At 36.6% G+C, this 19,293-nt stretch overlaps 2 protein-coding genes across 2 annotated transcripts; both read right to left on the reverse strand.

Annotated features, from left to right (window-relative positions):
• Nucleotides 1–7,522: 7,522 nt before the first annotated feature.
• On the reverse strand, nt 7,523–9,796 carry LOC110748496 (putative WRKY transcription factor 15). Its single transcript, XM_021948472.2, has 3 exons — nt 8,641–9,796; nt 8,369–8,494; nt 7,523–7,946 (listed from the first exon to the last, which is right to left on the reverse strand). The coding sequence occupies exons 1-3, from the start codon at nt 9,354–9,356 to the stop codon at nt 7,796–7,798; spliced, it is 993 nt and encodes a 330-aa protein (XP_021804164.2). The 5' UTR covers nt 9,357–9,796; the 3' UTR covers nt 7,523–7,795.
• Nucleotides 9,797–12,997: 3,201 nt separating this feature from the next.
• On the reverse strand, nt 12,998–17,732 carry LOC110753690 (uncharacterized). Its single transcript, XM_021954633.2, has 6 exons — nt 17,204–17,732; nt 16,086–16,206; nt 15,610–15,756; nt 15,131–15,224; nt 14,705–15,040; nt 12,998–14,596 (listed from the first exon to the last, which is right to left on the reverse strand). Exons 2-6 carry the CDS (start codon nt 16,194–16,196, stop codon nt 13,248–13,250), a joined length of 2,037 nt encoding a protein of 678 aa, XP_021810325.2. The 5' UTR covers nt 16,197–16,206; nt 17,204–17,732; the 3' UTR covers nt 12,998–13,247.
• Nucleotides 17,733–19,293: the final 1,561 nt, after the last annotated feature.

Below are 19,293 nucleotides of genomic sequence, written 5' to 3' on the forward strand. Positions count from 1 at the left end.
GAGAAAAGAAGAGCAAATGATACATTTACACATCAGCGGATGTCACTAAGTGTGTCAATGTTGTGTGTCCAAATAGCATTACTCAACCGTAAATAGGATGACTCGACTAGTCGTTTATTTAATTATATTTAATTAATAAAATTTAATTAGTCATAGCGACAAACAATTGGGTACTTCTGACATTTTCACACATTATAATTGAAATTATTCATTTTCATTTTTGTGAAAAGGGTAGACGAATGACATTACTAAAAAAACTCATATTTGATATCTTTGTTGTGTTGATAAGATCTTAAATATGTCAAAATTAGTTCCAATTGGTATTGAAAAAGACCAATTTTTCTTCTATGTCTTGTTCAGTGACTCGGCTTGGATTGAATTAGAGTTGAGTCCAAGCCAGTCCATATGAGTCCCATTAGTCTCCTCTATGTGGGACTTATAAGATACAATATGTTGGATTGTTATCCACTTTAATAAGTCCAATCTCGATGCATACACCACACAACGAGAAATTATAGAATGATTCCGTACCACCATGTCAGCAAGTGATCCTCCCACTCAAAATTTGACATGTGTACAACTTTTTAAAGAAAAATTTAAACAGTTGGATTTAAAATCCCTTTTTCAATTTAAATTTAATTTATCAAAAACATATATATTAAAATAAATAAATAAAATTTCCTCAGCAACATTAACCCCTTCTTTGAACTTGCGACAAAGCCCCCGCCCCTCACCTTTCTGCCATGGCTGCCGCTGGTCTTTCTTTTTTCATGTATTTGTGTCTCTCTCTTCCCCTCCCTCTTCCGCCCTCCTCTCTATTACGGGTAGGTACAAGGAACATGTCAAATTTTGAATAGGAGTATCACCAACTTATGTTAATTTTACGAGTAGGTATTCTATAATTTCTCCCAAACAACAGTTAAGACTCTTATTCATTTTAATTGAAATAGTCCAGTTCAATCTCACCCATCAAACATATGGCCCTATAATACATAAAAGTGAAGTGCGTAGAAATTTCACTTTGGGGAGTGAATTAGCCAATTAACTCCAAAGGTATTACCCAAAAAAAAAAAAAAAAAAAAACCTCCGAAGGCAAATTGACAGCGAACATAAAGTTTAGGGGCCAAATTTATGAAAAACCCTTCATAAACAAGTTCAAATTCGAGTGAACCTAAGCCGGCTCATGTACCTAGTGCATCAAAGTTTTTCTCCTTCACGACCTGGTGGGGATGGCCATAAAAGTATAGGACAGTAGGGAGGATGTAGGGTAGGCTAACCTATAAACCAAAAGAGTACAGAAGAGTTGTGTTTGGTAGGTACATAAATGGCGGATCTTCTTAGAAGATAGTCCAAAGATCTTCTTGTCCCCACTGCCACTATCTCCATCTTTCTCTTCCCCACACACATCAATGCAATGCAATGCAATTCCATGCGCAGCACCAATTGCGCCTTTTGGCAACGGTTTAGGGGAAAACAAAATAAATTCTTCAAAGTACTAAATAAATCCCTCCTGGCCTAGTGTTGCTGTGTACTTTTTTTATACTTTAAAATTTGACACTTGTTTTGGGTACTAATAACATTGTGAGATTTGAGGCCACTTTTTAAGTACAAAGAAACCATACCAATGCAAAATCCATGCATGCACAGCATCCATTGCGGCTTTTGGCCACGTTTTGTTTTGGGGGAAAAAGAAAAATTTATTCTGACAGCATTTGGACCTGTCGTTCTGCACTGAAATGTGACATTTGCATGGTGTAATATTGTCTGATATATATAATAACCAGTGTCTCTGCATCTTCGCACACACAGAAGTGCTTACTCAGTAACCTCATCAGGCACTTTTTTCTCCTTCTAACAAATGCTGTAAGAAAACACTCGAATTTGTGTTGAACTTTTTTCTATTCCTTTTTTACCACAAAAAACTCAAGTAGTTCTCTCATATTCCCTTAGAACTGCTTCTTTTGAAAGTACTTAAATGCTTAACCAGTAACCTCAAAAAACACCTTTTCCTATTCCTGCCAAATGATGTAAACCACAAACACTATTAATCCAGTCGTCGTCCATGTTCATCTTTAGAGAGTATTTAATCAGTATACCTCAGGAATTTTTTTTATTTTTTCTCTTTTTACCAAATGCTATAAAATGCACTTTTAATTATACAGAAGCGCTTTATGGCACGATCAAAATGAGCATGTCATGTCTCTTTTCTCAATCTTGATTAAGATTGTCTGTCTGCAAGTGCCACTATTAACATTACAGTATATTTTGCAAGCCATCCTGCATTCGAATTTCAAATTGTTCACATATCGCTGCTATGGAGCTATGCCATTTATTATATATGCCCCACTGTTTTAATATATCTGTACTGATCAGTTACAATAATTTTATAAGTGGTCCTGAGGATTACAAAGAAGGGTATCAAGGTTCCAATGAGATATTCTCTATGCATAAATAAATTAAAGAAACACATATATATGTTAAAGAGGAGTGGCAAGTTCTTAATTTGTATCTTCATGATTTTATTTTGGACAAAAGTAAATTTTGAGTTGGGAAGAAAGATTAACGTTCTTTCTTGTTTCTACAGTCTCTATACTAGTCCTGACCCTAAACCCCACATCCCAAACTTAAAACGCTTAACCCGGCAAAAGATTACATTCCATTTTTTCACTAAAGAAATCTCACGAGTTTAAAAAACAAAAAACTTAATCCAAAATGTACTTGGACCACATATTCAAAAAACAAAATCATCATTCTGATCTCAATTTGATCCTATACATCTTCAACTTTCTTTAACCATGTTGCATATGTAAGACATAAGAATATCTTGCTTTCTTTATTTTTCCGTTTTTGTGGTCAATATTGTAAGGCATATATCTTGCAAGTTCTTCTTTCTCGTCGTAAATTAGTGGTTTTGGAGGTTCCAAACTTATCAGTTTTCATAGGACGTGTGACTTATTTACATAAGATATAATTTTATATCCTCTTGTTTATGATGAGAAGGAGAAAGGAAGCAGATTGGCTATAAAGAGAAATAATTATGGTGACAAATATGTGCGTCCTTTTTGGACGAAAAATTTGGGGGGCATGCTCACTTTTATAAAGAAAAGTTTTTCTACCAAAATGATGGAAGATTGAACACAAAGATCCTTTTTCACGTCTATTGAGAAATGATTATTTGTAGGAAATAGCTCTAGAAATAGATGGTTGATCAATTTTCCATCCATCGATTCATCATATTCCCTACACAAGTTAATACAAAAAGAAATCAATATTGGAGTTTTTTTGGGGGGGTTAATTATATTAATGTTGAAGTTGTGAGTTACCTATAGTTAATTAAAAGGTTGATTAAGAAGAGGACAATAACGTTGACCTCCACCAGTCGCTTTTACCTTGTTCAATGAGTGCAGTGCAGAAACCCTTGTAGTGTTTTGTGTTTGTGTGTTTGAGAGAAACGAGGAAATCTCCCTTTACACGTATGTTTCAACAAATCTATCCTCTCACGATTGATCTTCAATATAATTTTGCCTCACATCTAAACTTCTTTTCTAAAAGATTTTATAGATGTTACTTGAATCTGAAATATTCAGCCTAATTATATATGAAAAATACTTCATTTCTTATTAGGTAAGTAGAAATTCCTACATTTCTGCCAATAGCAATATGTCGTGTGTGCATGAATTTTTATTTTTGTATTTTTAATGAATTATTTTTACATATGTGTCAAACTGTGATTCACATGAAAGATGAGTATCTTCTTACCGACAAAGAGGCAAGTAGTTTCCATATATATATATGCACAATTGCGGAGCAAAAGCTTTTAGATTTGGTGGTCAAAATTAAAACTTAATTATAACTGATTTTATCATCTTAAATCAAGGTCGAACATTAGCTTGTATTTTTTTTTTCTTTCAAAGTGTTAGAGAGGGTTGTAAAAGAGGTGGGGAGCTAAGACCACTTTAGGGCTAACTCCCTGTTACCACGTATGAATCATGATATCAGTAATACTTTAATATGAATTTAAGTTGAAAAATTTGTGCATATTTATCACCAAATCACATAAAATTATATGACGTGCATAGATGTAGAACGAAAAATGATGCATCTCAAGCATTGATAAATGATCTAAGTAGTTGGTTTGATATGTACAAATCTTCAACTTAGGAATGCATCAATCGTTCTAAGTCACTTTTTCCCTAAGTGGAATCATTCCCTCTTATGTGAACTTAGACTCTTTATACATTTATCCAAGACTACAAATTAATCGTAGTCTTTGCCTGTGATCATGATCAGGAAGAAAAAAGGCATGCAGTTTCAAGGGACAATCATGTTGGCTTTCCTAAAACAAATAATATTATTTTTCTTCTGAAATTACTTTGAAATATCTTTTTTACATGAACCATAATTGGAGTTTTTCATGCGGCTAAGCTTATTATGGATCAAGGACTGATATTTGGGCCTACCACTTTAGCAAGCATCACTAATGGTTGAGAGTAAATAACATAGGATGGTGCCCAACTTTACATTACACCTTCTGCTGCTAGTACTCATCACCCACTCATGCATCAATCTTACATTCTACACCCATCATTCAATAAGCGTTGGAGCACACTTGCAAAAATAAAAAAAGTCATGTTTCTTAAAGGACCTTAATGATTCAATGTAGAATATAATGATAAAAGGATCTACACAATTGCAATGAAAGATTTAAATCCTATGTCTTACAAAAGATGATGAACAAATTTTTTTGGAAAAAAAGGGGAAAAAAGAGAGCATCCAATGTCTAGAAATTGTAATCAAATCCCACTTGTAGCACAGAAAAACCCTAAACTCAAAACCCTTAAAAGATAAGTCTATAAGAGTGATATCCATGAAACTTATATTGAAACTAAAAGATAAAATCAAAACACATGGTGTTTGGTGTGCTTGAATGATGGTTTGTCTTACGTCTCAGACGTATCTCAAGTGTCAAGGCTGTGATATCTTGGAATGTCTCTCTTAGTTTTTTCTTATCTTCAATGATGGCAAAATGGTAGGTAAATCCAGGCTGAAAAGCTTCACTTCAGACAAATTGGTGTCTTCAGAATTTTACAAAAGATATGTGGGAGATTTGGCTGTACCAGATCGGATTCGGAGGGCCGAAGCTTGAGCTAGGTACATAACTATATAATATAACTTAGCATATTTGTTAATTCAGTGAAACAATCTTATTAACTTGGTGGAGGCTCAAACTTGCTCATTAGAGTTGGTCATGGTCGGCCACACATTCTGGCTGGGCCTTAAATTTTGAGCCCTTTGGAGACCACTTGGGCCATCTAGGACTTGTAATGAGGAAAGTCCATTGCCTATCTTGCACTATGATGTTGTCCTTCATTCTTTTTTTTTTTTATAGCTTAAAATTGAAGGAACATGCAAAGGGCTTGTACCTCAAGCAGTTAAGAGCATTTACTCTGCACCTCAAGTCTTAAGTTCGAGTCCCCCCTCCTTTAATATCGCTTTGTTTACCTTTTTTATATTTGAATATGTTAAAGACTAAGTAAAATTCCACATTAATCTTTTAACCACTTAATGGTTTCTGGATTAACTTTCTTTTATGTGAGCATGCTACTTTTAGCAAATAATACCCTAACAGATTTGAATGACTTTATATACATGCGCCCCAAGTAATAGACTTTAAACAAACGAATGTGATTTTGGGTGGGGAAACCTCCCAAGAGAGTTTCTTTTCTATGCCTCAGACTGGTGATGACTTCACAATTTATCTAGACAAAATTGGTAAGCAAAGCAAACTACACGAATTTATGGAGAATATAACAAACTAATCCAAGCAGAACTGCCTGAAACATAAAGCATCAAATGAATCTCTAAATCTATGTAGTTCTCAGAGGTGTTGGACTTTGACTTCTGTTTGAAAACATAGTCGTAATGATGACTTATAATGAGGCTAAACTGAACTTTTGTTGACCGGACTGAATGTTTCTGCACTGGAATTGCACGTCAACACCTTCAACTAATAGAGATTAACTGGAAATCGATACCAAGTTTGAAGTTGGCAGAGCTATAAACAAGTTGAACCTTAAAGAGGTTGTGAAAGTGATCAGAACTGCAGATGAGTACCTGTTCTGGTTAATTCTGATTAATCTGAAAGCTATCTAGACAATTTTAAGACATTAAGATGTCTTTGAAAAGCTTGTTGAGGATTTCATATGATGAAATACTTGACTTCTTCTTGTTTTATCTAATTTGCTGAACCAAATTTGTAAGAGGAATTAATCTCTTTTGAATTTTGTCTGATTTACCTTATTTGGATTGTGAAGGAAATCTTGGTTTCTTCTTGGTTTTCTGGACTTCTTTTTGAGCTAGATTGCTTCTTAAGGAAGATTGCTTGCCTGCTTTTGGTAGTTGCAAGATCGTATGATCTTTGATTTCTTTTGATCAATTTGGATTGATTGTTAAGTTTTTGCTTAATTAGTTGGTTGGTTGGGTGTCTCTTCTCTAGTCCAGGCACTCTTGTATTTATAGGAGAAAAATGATGTGGAAGAAATCTGGATATTTTTGGTTTGACACTAATCTTCATTTAATGCACAAGTGGCAAAAGTTTTGTCAGTCAAAGCATTGGTCATTTTTTGGCACCTGCTCATCAATGTTCCTGAATGTCTCCTAATCGTTCCTTGCAACAACTAAAATGAAGTGAACAATAATTCCTAGATTCTTCCAATGTTGGTGCTATAAATATCCAAACACCCTGTGGTAGAAAAAATTCCGGCAATCAATGTTATAAATCACCGTGATTCTCAACTAAAGCAAGTCTTACTTTTACTTCCCAACTTTTAAGGTCATCAATTCTCCTTGAAGTTTAGCCACCAACGGTGAGGAAATTAACTTGACAAACCTTAACAGATAAGAAACTGTCTATTTTGGAAAAGAACTATTTCAAATAGCTTTGATATTTTGGATTGAATTACAATTTGTGGTAACTTTGTTTCTAAACGGTCAAAAATGTGAATTAGTTTTAAATTAATTCCTAATAGTTGAATAGCATGGGCCATTTACCATTGTTTTTTTTGTAAACAGAGGAACCCAACAGCCAAACTGGGCTGGCACACGGATTCCAGGCCCAAACACGCTTGTATCAAAAATTTGAAGGAACATACATAATCAGCCTGGCAGAGTACTGCCACGTTGGCAATTTTCATTGGCCAAGTTCTGGCATCAACGAAGTTAAGGTTATAAAGAAAAATATTAGAAAACGTACAGTACCGATGAAACTCTTAGGGTCTAGTATTTGTCGAATAATCTGTAAGAGTATCGGGTTTCTTTGTGTACATCTTCCGTGATTAAACTTGGTTTTCGTGTTACAACTTTGATTTAACTTGATGTGATGAAGTTGGATAGCATAATTTCTTCACAACAATAAGAAATGTAATTATGCATTGTAACTTCGCCTGAGTGTGGGGTGGAGACTGATAGTATAAGGGGTCCTATGCAGGTTGTCAACGACAAGCAAGAATGGCACCTGACACAGTTCAGATATGAACCCCTTTTATGATGCTTATATCATTAAAGAGAACGTATACAATGATCTGAGAAAAGCATTATTGAAGACTCAATTACATACCAGAAGCAGGACAAACTAGGAAATTAAGAGACAGAAAAAAAAGGGGGAAAAACAGAGGACTAGTTTACACTTACAAGTATACAATTTTAACAGTTTTCAGGACAGAAGAGAAGCTTACACTGCAAAACCAGTTCAAGCTCTGAAATGTTGGCATCCATTGGATTTATTATACGGGTTAACTTAAATCGCAACTGTAGGTGCTTGAAATGTAATCTTGGGGTGTTGATGGTCGCCTTCATATGTAACAACCAACATGGTAGGATCTTCAAAGCATCGCTCGACATGCTTTCTTGCAGGGCATCCCCTCACACTGCTGCATTTGTAATAACTCCTTTGAAGGCAAAGCACCATGGACAGACTTATCAGCTAAGCTTGGAAACGGCTAAGCATATATATAACATTCAAGAAGGGCACATATAAAGCTCATGGCCATCATCTAATATATTGTTGTTGCAAATTCTATATCCAAGGACAATGTCAGAGTAATAATCTATAAGAAGCATATCAAACTAAGGGAAGTGATTTTGTTGAAATAATTCATTCATTTTCCTCTGTTCTTCCAGCCAAGTAAGGACTCATTCATTTTATGGAATTATGGACTAACTTTCATCTCTGCCATAAGCTTGGATTGTTTGTGTATGATGAATAAGCCAAAATATATGAAACAGAAGAGAAGATATACATATTAAACAATCTAGACCTTAAGATTTGAAATCATTATGGAATGGCAAAAATAAAATAGCATAGACATACCTAGGATATGGAGACCCTTTAATAGGTTTCTGCCCATACTTCCTCCAGGTATAGTCATCAGGAGGTATATCAGCTAGCTTATTGCTTAAAGCCGGAACTCGGATTCTTCTCTTTATTCTAAGTTTCCTGTTAGGAGATGAACAAATACAAGAAATTAAAAACCGTTAGCAGGACACAAGAAGATAGAAAATCAGAAATCCAATCATAAATATTGTGTAAACCAACAAAATGTAGTGACATAAAGGACTGCATTTTAATCAGGATTTCAATACCTTCGCTTGGAGCAATGGCATCCACCAGCAGAGACTAGGCATCTTGGAGTGGCTTCTTCACTTTTCACCTGACACTTCCTTTTGGAAGAAAACATAGAGGTACAATCTCTAGAAGCCAAGAGTTCAGACGACGAATAGTGTATCATCCGCGTGTTAAGGCTACTTCCATCCATACTGATCAAAGAAGTGCTAGTAGGCTTTTGTGAGAATTGGTTCAACCCCATGATTAAATTATTAGGAAGAACCACACCGGCTTCAGATTGCCCTTGCTGCAATGCCGGTTTCGGTTTTTTCTCTCTACCCATGCTAAAGCTATTACTGTGGATCACATTTGCAGTTGCTTGATCACTTTGATGAACAGCACTAAAAAACTGTCTAACCAAGCAATTCTGAGGCTGGGGCTGGGGATGAGGCTGAGGCCAATTGTGTGTAGTATTTTGGGGTGAAGGGTTAGGAGAGTCCAACAGTTCAACCTGGTTTATGTCATGGGATTTTGGCAAAGGACCTCTCCTGATCCTCTTCTGGTTTGATAACAATGATCCATCAAGGAGAGCAAGTAGTTTTCTGAATTCTTCCACTGCATCTTGAGCAATCAAGCTTACTTCTTGAACACTTCTCTTTTGTTTATTCTCAGATACACAACCAAACAGGTGATGGGCATGTTTCAAACTACTTTGAGCAGCCTCATGAATTTTGAAATCCAATCCTGGGTTCATTGAAACACAGACACCTGATTCCTTTTTCACGAGTCAATCCAAAACCCTACCAAATTAATTTTCTTACAACCTCCTCAAACTGTGCCAAAACAAGGTGAGGCTGTGATGAGGGCTAAAGTGCTAAACATGATCCTGAAGACCAAGGTGGCAGAAACCACTAATGAATCAAAACTATGTTGCTTCAGTGGCTTAGTGGATAAATTATTCATCATCCACTTCATGAAGGCTTCTTATATTTTGAAATAAACAACTGTATTATACTATTATATCTGCCTTTTAGTCAACGGTGGCTTAAGTTTCACAATCCACTAAGGCACTAACCAATACAATATCTGGAAAATCTTAATTGGTTGATTGAGAGAGAGAGTGTAGTACTAGAAAACAAAGCCGAATGAACTTGCATGTTGGAGCTATTTTTGATACAAGCGACAATCAGAAAAAAAGATGGGAGTTTCACTAAAACACTCAAAATGGGGCTGAAATTATAAAAAAACCCAACACCCAAAACACTTTATAAACACACCCAAAACTCATCATTACACACACTCAAAACCCATTTATAAACACACCCAAAAAATATACAATTGTTGACTTTGGGGTTGATTTTGGGTGTGTTTCTATGTTTAAATAGTGTTTGGGTTTTTTTATAAATACATGTCTAGGATTGGGTTTATTTATAATAATCTAAAAAAAGATTCGAACACAGACCTCGGTGGTGCATGATAAATGCTACTAACTATGTGAGCTACACTTACAAGTCCTGTGCCGTACTGGAGCTATTTAAAGGGTTATTCGTAGCAATGGTCCCTTAACTATACTCGAAGTTACATTTTGGTCACTCAACTCAAATATTAGTTGCAGAGGTCACTCAATTGGGTGTTGTGTTGCACCATTAGTCCTTACCGTCAAGTCTGTGACTTTTTCTGTTAAAAATGATGACATGACAAGCATCTTTTAGTGCCCGTTTGGCATTGCTTATTTGGGGTGATAAGTGATTTTTAAAAAAATTTGGGAAGCCCAGCCCGTTTGGTAAACTATAAGAAAATCACTTATTGTTAAAAATTGATGTGAGAGAAAGCTATAAGGGAAAACAACTAATGAGGTGCTTTCATTTCCTGATTATGCAGGAATCAGTTTCGAAGAGGCGCTGAGTTTAATGATTATGCTGCAATTTTTTTTTTCTAATTATGAGGGAAGCTATACTAACAACACTTTTAACAAAAAGTTTACCAAACGCCAAACTGCTTTCTCTTACAGCAAATCTGACAGCGATTATTTTCACAGCACATCAATGCCAAACTGGCCCTTAGATTATTGATAGGCAAATGTGACTTTTCAGTTAGGATTATTTGTAGCAATGATCCCTCAACTATACTCAGAGTTACATTTTGGTCACTCACACTCAACTCCAAAAATAGTTACAGAGGTCACTTAATTAGGTGTTGTGTTGCACCATTAGTCCATACCGTTAGAGAGACTTGACGGTAGGGACTAATGGTGCAACACAACACCTAATTGAGTGACCTCTGCAACTAATATTTGAGTTGAGTGACCAAAATGTAACTCCGAGTATAGTTGAGGGACCAATGTTACAAATAACCCCTATTTAAAAATCATAATCTCAATAAATAAATAAATAAAATTTAGAATTTAACATACTAATATATTTTTAGTTCAATGCCACTATCTCATCAAAATTACATAAAGCTGGTGTGGGGCATGTACAAGCCAAGGAAGATGACGCATAAGGATTCGGAGAGTTGACATGATTGAGGCATCGTAGCAGTCTCTCTCACTGATCACTAAACAGGGCTTGGTCCATTGGCATTTATCTTCTGTGTTCATGATTGAAGCATGCTTGTTCCCAAAGGGTGGCAATTAGTGGCTTTGCTTCCACTCATCACTTTATTCAATTGTTTATTAGTTTCCTTGGATTTTCATGCTAATGAAATCGTATGATGCAGCAGATGTTTCTAAATTAGATTGGATAGATTGTTATTAAATTGAATTAATTTGGATTAGGTAAATGGAATAAGATAAATTTCATATTATACTATGTTTGACAGATTCTTAAAAAATGTTATCTTGTGATTGATTTCGTTGTTTCAGATTCAAATTTTGAAATATCAATTCGGCCTGGGGTTTCAAGTTCCAAGCCCATGGTTTTGGGGCAAAGGTCCCAAACATTATGCTCGGTATGTTATACGTTGCTTTCTTATCTATTCGGTAAGCAAACACTATAGTAGTGATAGCTGACTATAGAGTTGAATCAAAGATTTCAAAATAATGATTCATGCTCTCTTGATTTGATTTGTCTTTGAGACTTTTGAAGTTGGAAGCACATACAAGAAACAAAACTTGACATGCATGTTGCCAGATTGCTAATCTAGATCACACATTTGACAGTCTAATATGCTCTTGATATATTCTCAATTGGTTTTTTTTTTTTTTTTTTTTTTTTTTGTTTTGGTCAAGGGAACTGTATTCATTAATAGTGGGAAACATTACAAATTGAGGAAACTCATTTCAAAATGTAGCCCAACACCAACAAATAAAGCAGGCCCAGAGAAACATAACCTAATAAACACAAAGCCCATACAACATTAACAAAGAAACCCTAGATCTAGAAACACAGGAGCAGCCGCACATAGCATGCCAACAATCCCACCAGAGCAGATCCACCACCACCAAGGAGAAGTAACCGATACCAGGGGGTGAGCAGGCCACCCGTGCGGAAGCGCTCCCATAATCCAAGAGTCAAGTGCAGTATGCACTTTAATCGCAGCCACGGACCACCACACGCCATCGAGGAAGAACAACGAGAGCAGTGGACGCGGAACCGAGGAGCAAACGGTGGTGGTTGAGAACTGGTGACCAGACGAAGTCGTTGGCCATGTGTGGACGGCTACATAACAGAGAAGTGATGAAGGGAGGATAGATGTAAGAAGCGGAGGGTGAAAAGTGAAGGTGGCTGGGGAAGAAAGGAGAGGGAGATATGGGAGATAAAGGGTCTCACAGAGTGGGCTTACCTTAGGGAAAAACAGAAAAAAATCAAAGGAAACCGAAGTAGAGGCAAGGAGCCCCAGATCTGAGACAAGGCTCAGGGAAAAAACACCCATTTCGGGTGGGGAGAAGCCAGGGACTCTCAAAATGGAGGAGGAGGAAGAGAGCCCTCTAGAAAGTTAATTTGCTGATAAAAACAAAACAATAACCTTCTCAATTGTTTTTTTTAACAAGCGATATTGGGAGAGGGGAAAATTAAACGTAGGACCTCAGGTGCAGGAGAAAATGCTCTTAACTTCTCAATTCTAATGCAATCTAATTCCAATCTAAGTACACACCAAAGTCCTGTATCTAAAATCTGTTCATTAGAGAGTAGAAAGCAGACTGTCAATTTTCTGGTCTATGCTCTTGAACAATCAGTTCAATTTTTGTTTATCCGTTTCATGGAATTCCCATTTCATTTGGGAAACCATTCGAATTAGAAACCAACTTTGGCTCTTGTAAAATAAAAGCTTCATCACAATTTATCCTGTTAAGGCTATGGTGAACTCATCAGGCACACAATCCTTTTCTTTCCCTTCTAGATTGCAGCAATCTAACAGAACGAATTATACAGTTCTCGTGAAGCACCCAAAAAATAGAAGAAAACAATTGTTATGGAGAACTCAAATGACACAAGCAAGCTCACCTTCTCAATCATTATTTTTGTATCTCTGCGGGATTAGGGTTACCATTTATCCAGTTACCAATACTAGTATTATGATCAGTACATGAATCAGAAAGTAGCTAAATGATTCTAAAGTCAGAACATAAGCTTAAGGTTATATGCAGCCAATGATTACAAACAAATAGTTGCTCAGATCTATGTCATTCCCAACTTAAAACTTCTCATAAAGTTTTTTTCCTCCGTGGAACATAGTTTAGTCGTGAACGTTTGTTTTTGACAGGAGCACACCAGCTTTGACCATCAGCAGCCTTGGCTCTTAATTTTTTGTACTCTCTTGATCTTAAAACTGCCTCCATAATGTTTATATCTTCACGAATTTCTTGCCGGGAAAGAGATGCCAGACCAGGAAGTATGTCCCTCTGAAAATCTTTCAATCTTCTCCCCCTTCTCAACTTAACACCAAAATCCTTTCTATCAGCATAATCTACTTCGGAAGGCTCTGATGACACACAATAGTCATCCGTGCTGCTTTCTGTTAGCTTTAGTGTGATTAACTCGAAAGAATCAGAAGAATACTGTGGTTGCTCACTCTCCTTCATTTCCATCTTATTTGATACCCCTACTTTGTAAGGACAATCTTGATAACCAGATGAGTTCTCCAATGAGATTCCGACAAGTGCTTCGGCTGCCTCTTTGATCAAAACATCGAGTTCAGCTGATTCTCCTTCCTTGTTGAGGCATTTGTGTTTTAATTGACTGTTGTTGGAAGATCTTTGGTCCTGTTCAACCATTAAGGTTTCTGAAACTTGATACCCTACATGTGTTTCTGAAAATTGATCAACACAAAAGGGATTTGAGTTTTTGTACTCAACCTCTGATTGCATAGTCTTTATGCTGCTGGAATCATTATCACCAATGCAGCCCGGCTTACATGAAGCAGAAGATATATTTCCACGTCCATCTTGATCTCTTTTTTGACTAAGATCAGAATGTGAAAATATAGGGTCTTTTGCTTTGTTGTTCTCATGGTTTACTTGTTTAGCAGCTTCACATGAATGAGTTCGACTGTCTAGGAGTCCCATGATGAACCCGTCATTTCCCTTACCAGGGTCATTACTGTGACAACAAACTGCTTCACGGAGATCTATCTTGGATCTACACGCAGCCTCCAAACTTACATGGCCCATTTCACTTATGCTCAAGACATCAACTTTGGAATTCCCACCCCAATAATCTGTTCTCTCATTTTTTCTTTTGGAGTTCATGGAAGCAAAATCTCCAGAATCATCTTTTTGAAACGTTTCAGAAGCTTTATTTGAGTCATTATCATTTTTCTTTTTCCCAGTTCCGAAACAAGGAGTGCCTTCCTCTACCTTGCCAACTAATCCATGAAAAGCATGTGATGAGCTTGCTGTTGAAGGATGGGCTACTGTAGGATCATTTGACAGACAAGATGAATCATCATGCTGAATTTTGTTGAGGTCCAGAAGCCCTGCTTCACATGAACCAAAATGTTGCCTCGTGGTGGACAAATTGTTAATTGGGATACCACCAGAACGCTTTTTTAGTCCTGAAAATGAGACAAACACAAAGTCCAAAATGCACAAGACTATAAGTTCTGAAATTCAACTTAATGCAGACTATGAAAGATAGCTCTACACAGATAAATGAGCCGTACCTTGATTGAAAGGATTCCACTCACTGTAATCTGAAAGGGGGTTACTGTCTGCAGCATGAAACAATAGATTTTCCTTCCCACAACTTGAGACGATAGGATCAAAAAGGACAGAAACTTCAGAATCGTGCTTGGCCCCGAAGTTTTTTATTGGAGTAGCACTGCTGAAAGAGGGTGAGTGTTCCAAACCCTCGATTGATGTCCTCTCAATTGATTCTTCTAAATCAATCACTTGCTGTGAGCAGGAATGAGTTTCTACATCAAACCAAGCTCTCTTAGTACCTCCCTCTCTCCTACTGTCTTCTTGAATGCTCAGGGAAAGCGTCAACTCTGCTGGATCTGTGAAATTATCACAACAAAGAGAACTCCTAAGTCCCACTGTTACTTTCAAGTGGTCTCTTGTATTATTATTCTTCAGGAGATTCTTACCAATATAGCTAATGCATTGAACCGAGGGAAGTTTAAGATCAGGAGTCCTCGGCTGAATCTTATCATATACACCTTTGTACCCTTCTAAGAAGTCCTGAAATATAGATTGTGTTAATACAACTTGAAAGACAAGCACAAGCACAAGCTCATCACATTAACACTATCAAATTACAAATAATCCGAAATGAAACTAGGTCGCTCATCGACTCATTCATAGAGGCTAGATATTTCTTTTTATCTCTGCCTCAGGCTACACCAAATGCAGATAGATCTTAAGAGTAAATTAGTTGGTAAGCATGTAACAATGAAAAAACCATATTTTGGTCCAAATATTATTTATTAGACCTGCGTCTATCAGTTCCAAAAGACCACCAAATACATTAGTACAAAAAAATAGCAAAAGGGAAGCTGGCTGCCTTCCATTCTCCTTTATCATAGAACCACTCATCCTAAGGCTTAGGAAGTCAAAGATCACTTACCATAGGTTCATCTCGTGTAGAATTTCTGCAAGGTAACAGAGTTGACTCAGCACTAGCCTTCCTGAAATTGTATCTACCAAACTCCATCCTGCCAACGTTCTGCATCAGTGCCTTCTGTATCCCATATAGATGATGGAGTTCATGAACCTGGAGGGAAATCAGTAGCAAGAAAGTTAAGTAGAGTGGAGCCTATTTTGTGCACTTTTTCTCCTTAAACACATGTAAGGCCACTGTACATTGGAGCCTGCTTTAGAGTAAAAGCCAAAGTTTCTAATCTGCCAAAATTAAGCAGCATAAGGATTACATGTGTAATTGATACATATTCTGTTTTTCAAACCTTACATACCATCAATCAATGTCAAGGTTTGCCCGATACAAAGTTCTTTTATATGTTAACTAACCAATCATGTACATGCACACAAAATTATGCCCGTGCATGACTCAAATTTATCCTGTGATTTATAATATCGTAATACCTGCTTTTTAAACATAACCTCCTGGTTGAGCATAGTTGTCCTGAAAACATCATTCAGAGAACCAGTGTATGCTTGCATTGACTTCGGATCAAGATCTCCTCGCATCAACATATTTATTTTTCTGAAATTACATCAAATCAGATTTTACATATTTAAGCACGAAAAAGTTTATAAAGGATTTCCACAATGTACTACATACCTAGTACTTCAAAGCTCTGTCTAAGAATTTCACGTAATAATTCAGTACTAATTAAATTTAAGACCACCAATTGATGAAAAGGATTGTCTTTTCTCTGAAAAATGCGAAGTGGTTTGTAAAGAAATACTGTACGGCAATTGTTACACAGGCATTGAAACCGGCAAACCAAATCTTTGTTCTTTACCATTTGAAGGAAAAGTTTTCCCATAACTTGTTATGTTCTCTCACTATTTACCCACCATCTGACTGCTGTTTGTGACTATCTATCTTGTACCACCTATTCCCCCTCCCTCTCCTCAGTAGTTTGACTAGCAACTAAACTATTGAAATTAAAATTAAAACAACATAATAAACGCAAATGCACTTCATGATTGCACTAATCAGAATTAATGGCTAATTAATGAGACCTCTATATCCGAGTTGCAACACAATGAGGTAGAAATGATGACTCTTGATAAGATGATATCCTGTTTGTGAGACAAGTTGGATTAAATTCTTCATTTCTGCTATTTGGGGAAAAAGGTTTTGTGGTGGATAAGTAACTAACATGGCTCATGGAAATGGTTTTGTTGACAAAGTACTTCCAAGTAAAGGCACTATACTATTAATGCATCAAACTATTTGGAAAAACAGAGAAGAAAAACCAAAAGATCATTCATTACTTTGTAACAACTCAAAGAACAAAAGAACCTGGTTATCAACAACTACACAACACCATTCAAACTTCAACACCCAATTATTTCAATGTAACATGCCAATAAACAGAAATCCCATATGGCAAAATTCAAGTAGACGATAACCCAAATTCCAAAAACACTTCAAACCCCAGTATATGCGTTTATGCACTCATATCACACGTACGAACATACGCATACATCTGTAAAATTTGGAAATGCAGAGAGAAGGAGAGAGAGAGTACCAAGACGTAAACGACCCAAAAGCCGAGCTTTTTGACATCCCAATATCTGCAGCAGGTTCTTCTTCTTCTTCCCCTTCTTGTTGCTCCACTAAATTCTCATTTTCCGCAACATAGCAGAGAGACTATGATCCAAGACAAATGCAGCCAATGATTCAACTTTGTAGCTTTTGTAAGGATGAAAAGAGAGAGAGAGAGAATCGGATCACACTGGGGCCATCACAAGAGAAAGAAAAAGATAATTATGTGCAGAGAGAGAGAGACGGAGAGAGTAACAAGTAACAAGCGCAAGGATGCGCGTGGGCGATCACATCCCAGTTCTTCCCGCAACCCAAATCATAGCCTCTCTTTCTCTGTCTGGCGATTTTTTTATGTCTCTTTCGAGTTTCTCTCTGGGTCGTTGGGATTCCTTCTTTTCTCTCTCTTCTTTATATTTTATCTCTATTTCTCTCTCTCTCTCTCTGCACTTAGATTTCTGGTTTAAGGAGGGAGGAGCTGTCACCTGTCAGACGTGCTTCTGCTGGGACAGTTTCAACTACAAAAGATACTAATATATGCGTCTTCCCCATCACTTGTTTCTTTTACCTTCTTATCCCTCTTAATCGTCTCACAAATTACATTTTTATCCTTGTAATCAGACTTTGATATTTTGGATTTGTTCACTTTTTCTTTTTAAGAGATATTTTTGGTAGGGTCAGGGGTTGGGGTAATACTACTTGCAAAATAGTAATTTTTAATTGTTGGAAACGTAGAATCGAATTTCAGATACCTTTCAATAAATTTAAATTATTATTTTTGAATATAAGTGATAGTGGAGAGGAGAATTTCTCACACACTAGACACTACCAAAGTGCCTTGAGAATTTGAACATGAGACCACTGATTTGCTTTCACTTTTTTAGTACAAAGCTTTCTTGTGCTTCAAATAAATATTATGTTGCCAATGGGTTCCCACCACAGTGGTGGTGGATTCCCCCTTCCCCCCATGGCACCCAGGATCGAACCCCAGTGGGGTTTCTTTCCTCCAATGTAACCAAAAAAAAAAAAAAATATTATGTTAATGAAAACAAATATTAGTATTTTATTAATTTTCTGCTCATGGTGGGATGTGAGGGAAAAAAACGAGTGATACTTTTTTCCTCACAATAGAATACACATCGCATTGCCAACGGGGTTTAGTTGTGGAAAAGTCGATGATCCTAAAGTTCGAACCCTAATAGTATCTTAGTAGTATATATGTGTGATAAAATTTTCCTTTCCCTTCTTAACTTTGGAAAAAGAGAAAAAGAAAAAGAAAAAAAGAAAAAACATAGCATTGGCCCTATCATGACAACGTCTTTATTTTTAAGTTTTGGACCACATAACATCAAATATGCACTAGAAAGATGACATTGCAACCACCCAAGACCCTTACTTAAAGTGACACGAGGGAGGATGCGTGAATGATAGATCTTGGGTTCAGCATTTGTAAACTCAATAGATGTCAGTTTTCTCGTCAAGCTTGTTGCTTTCAAATTTATATAGGATTTAACTATTCTTGTGGAGTAATTTTCTCTTTAATTCTTAATATATCGCATTCTGATAGCAATTTGACATATCGATCGAAAATGAAGAAGAAAAGGCCACTGTTTTCATAATAACATGCATTTCATGATGAATTGGTTCTGGTGTGGTCAGGAAAATGACCAAGCATAAACGCATGAGCCCTCCAATTTATGTAGGTAGGGGCGGTAGGACCACATGTCCCAAAACTTTCTTTAGATGAACAGGTTGTCAAACTCTAAGCTGTTGTTAGCCTGTGAGAAGCTTTCTAGACCTCACTTGTCTAACATGACCTATTATTGTTTCACATTTCTTGAGCGGCTGGAAAAACAAGTTGCAGTTCATCTTTCACATCTATTGGGTTCCAGAATTACAGATAGATAGATAATATATATTGGGTTCTTCTAACGCTGGACCGACCACTAATATCTCACTGATTTTTATATATATTTTTGTAACTCTGAGAGATTCTTGGGCACAATTTATGTATCCTTTTCAGGTGTCGTATTGAGCGGTCGCGAGGACGATTTGGACGCTTGTTGGTTTCGTGAG

Source organism: Prunus avium, chromosome 5, assembly GCF_965620075.1.
Source record: "Prunus avium chromosome 5, drPruAviu1.hap1.1, whole genome shotgun sequence".
Lineage (NCBI taxonomy): Eukaryota > Viridiplantae > Streptophyta > Magnoliopsida > Rosales > Rosaceae > Prunus > Prunus avium.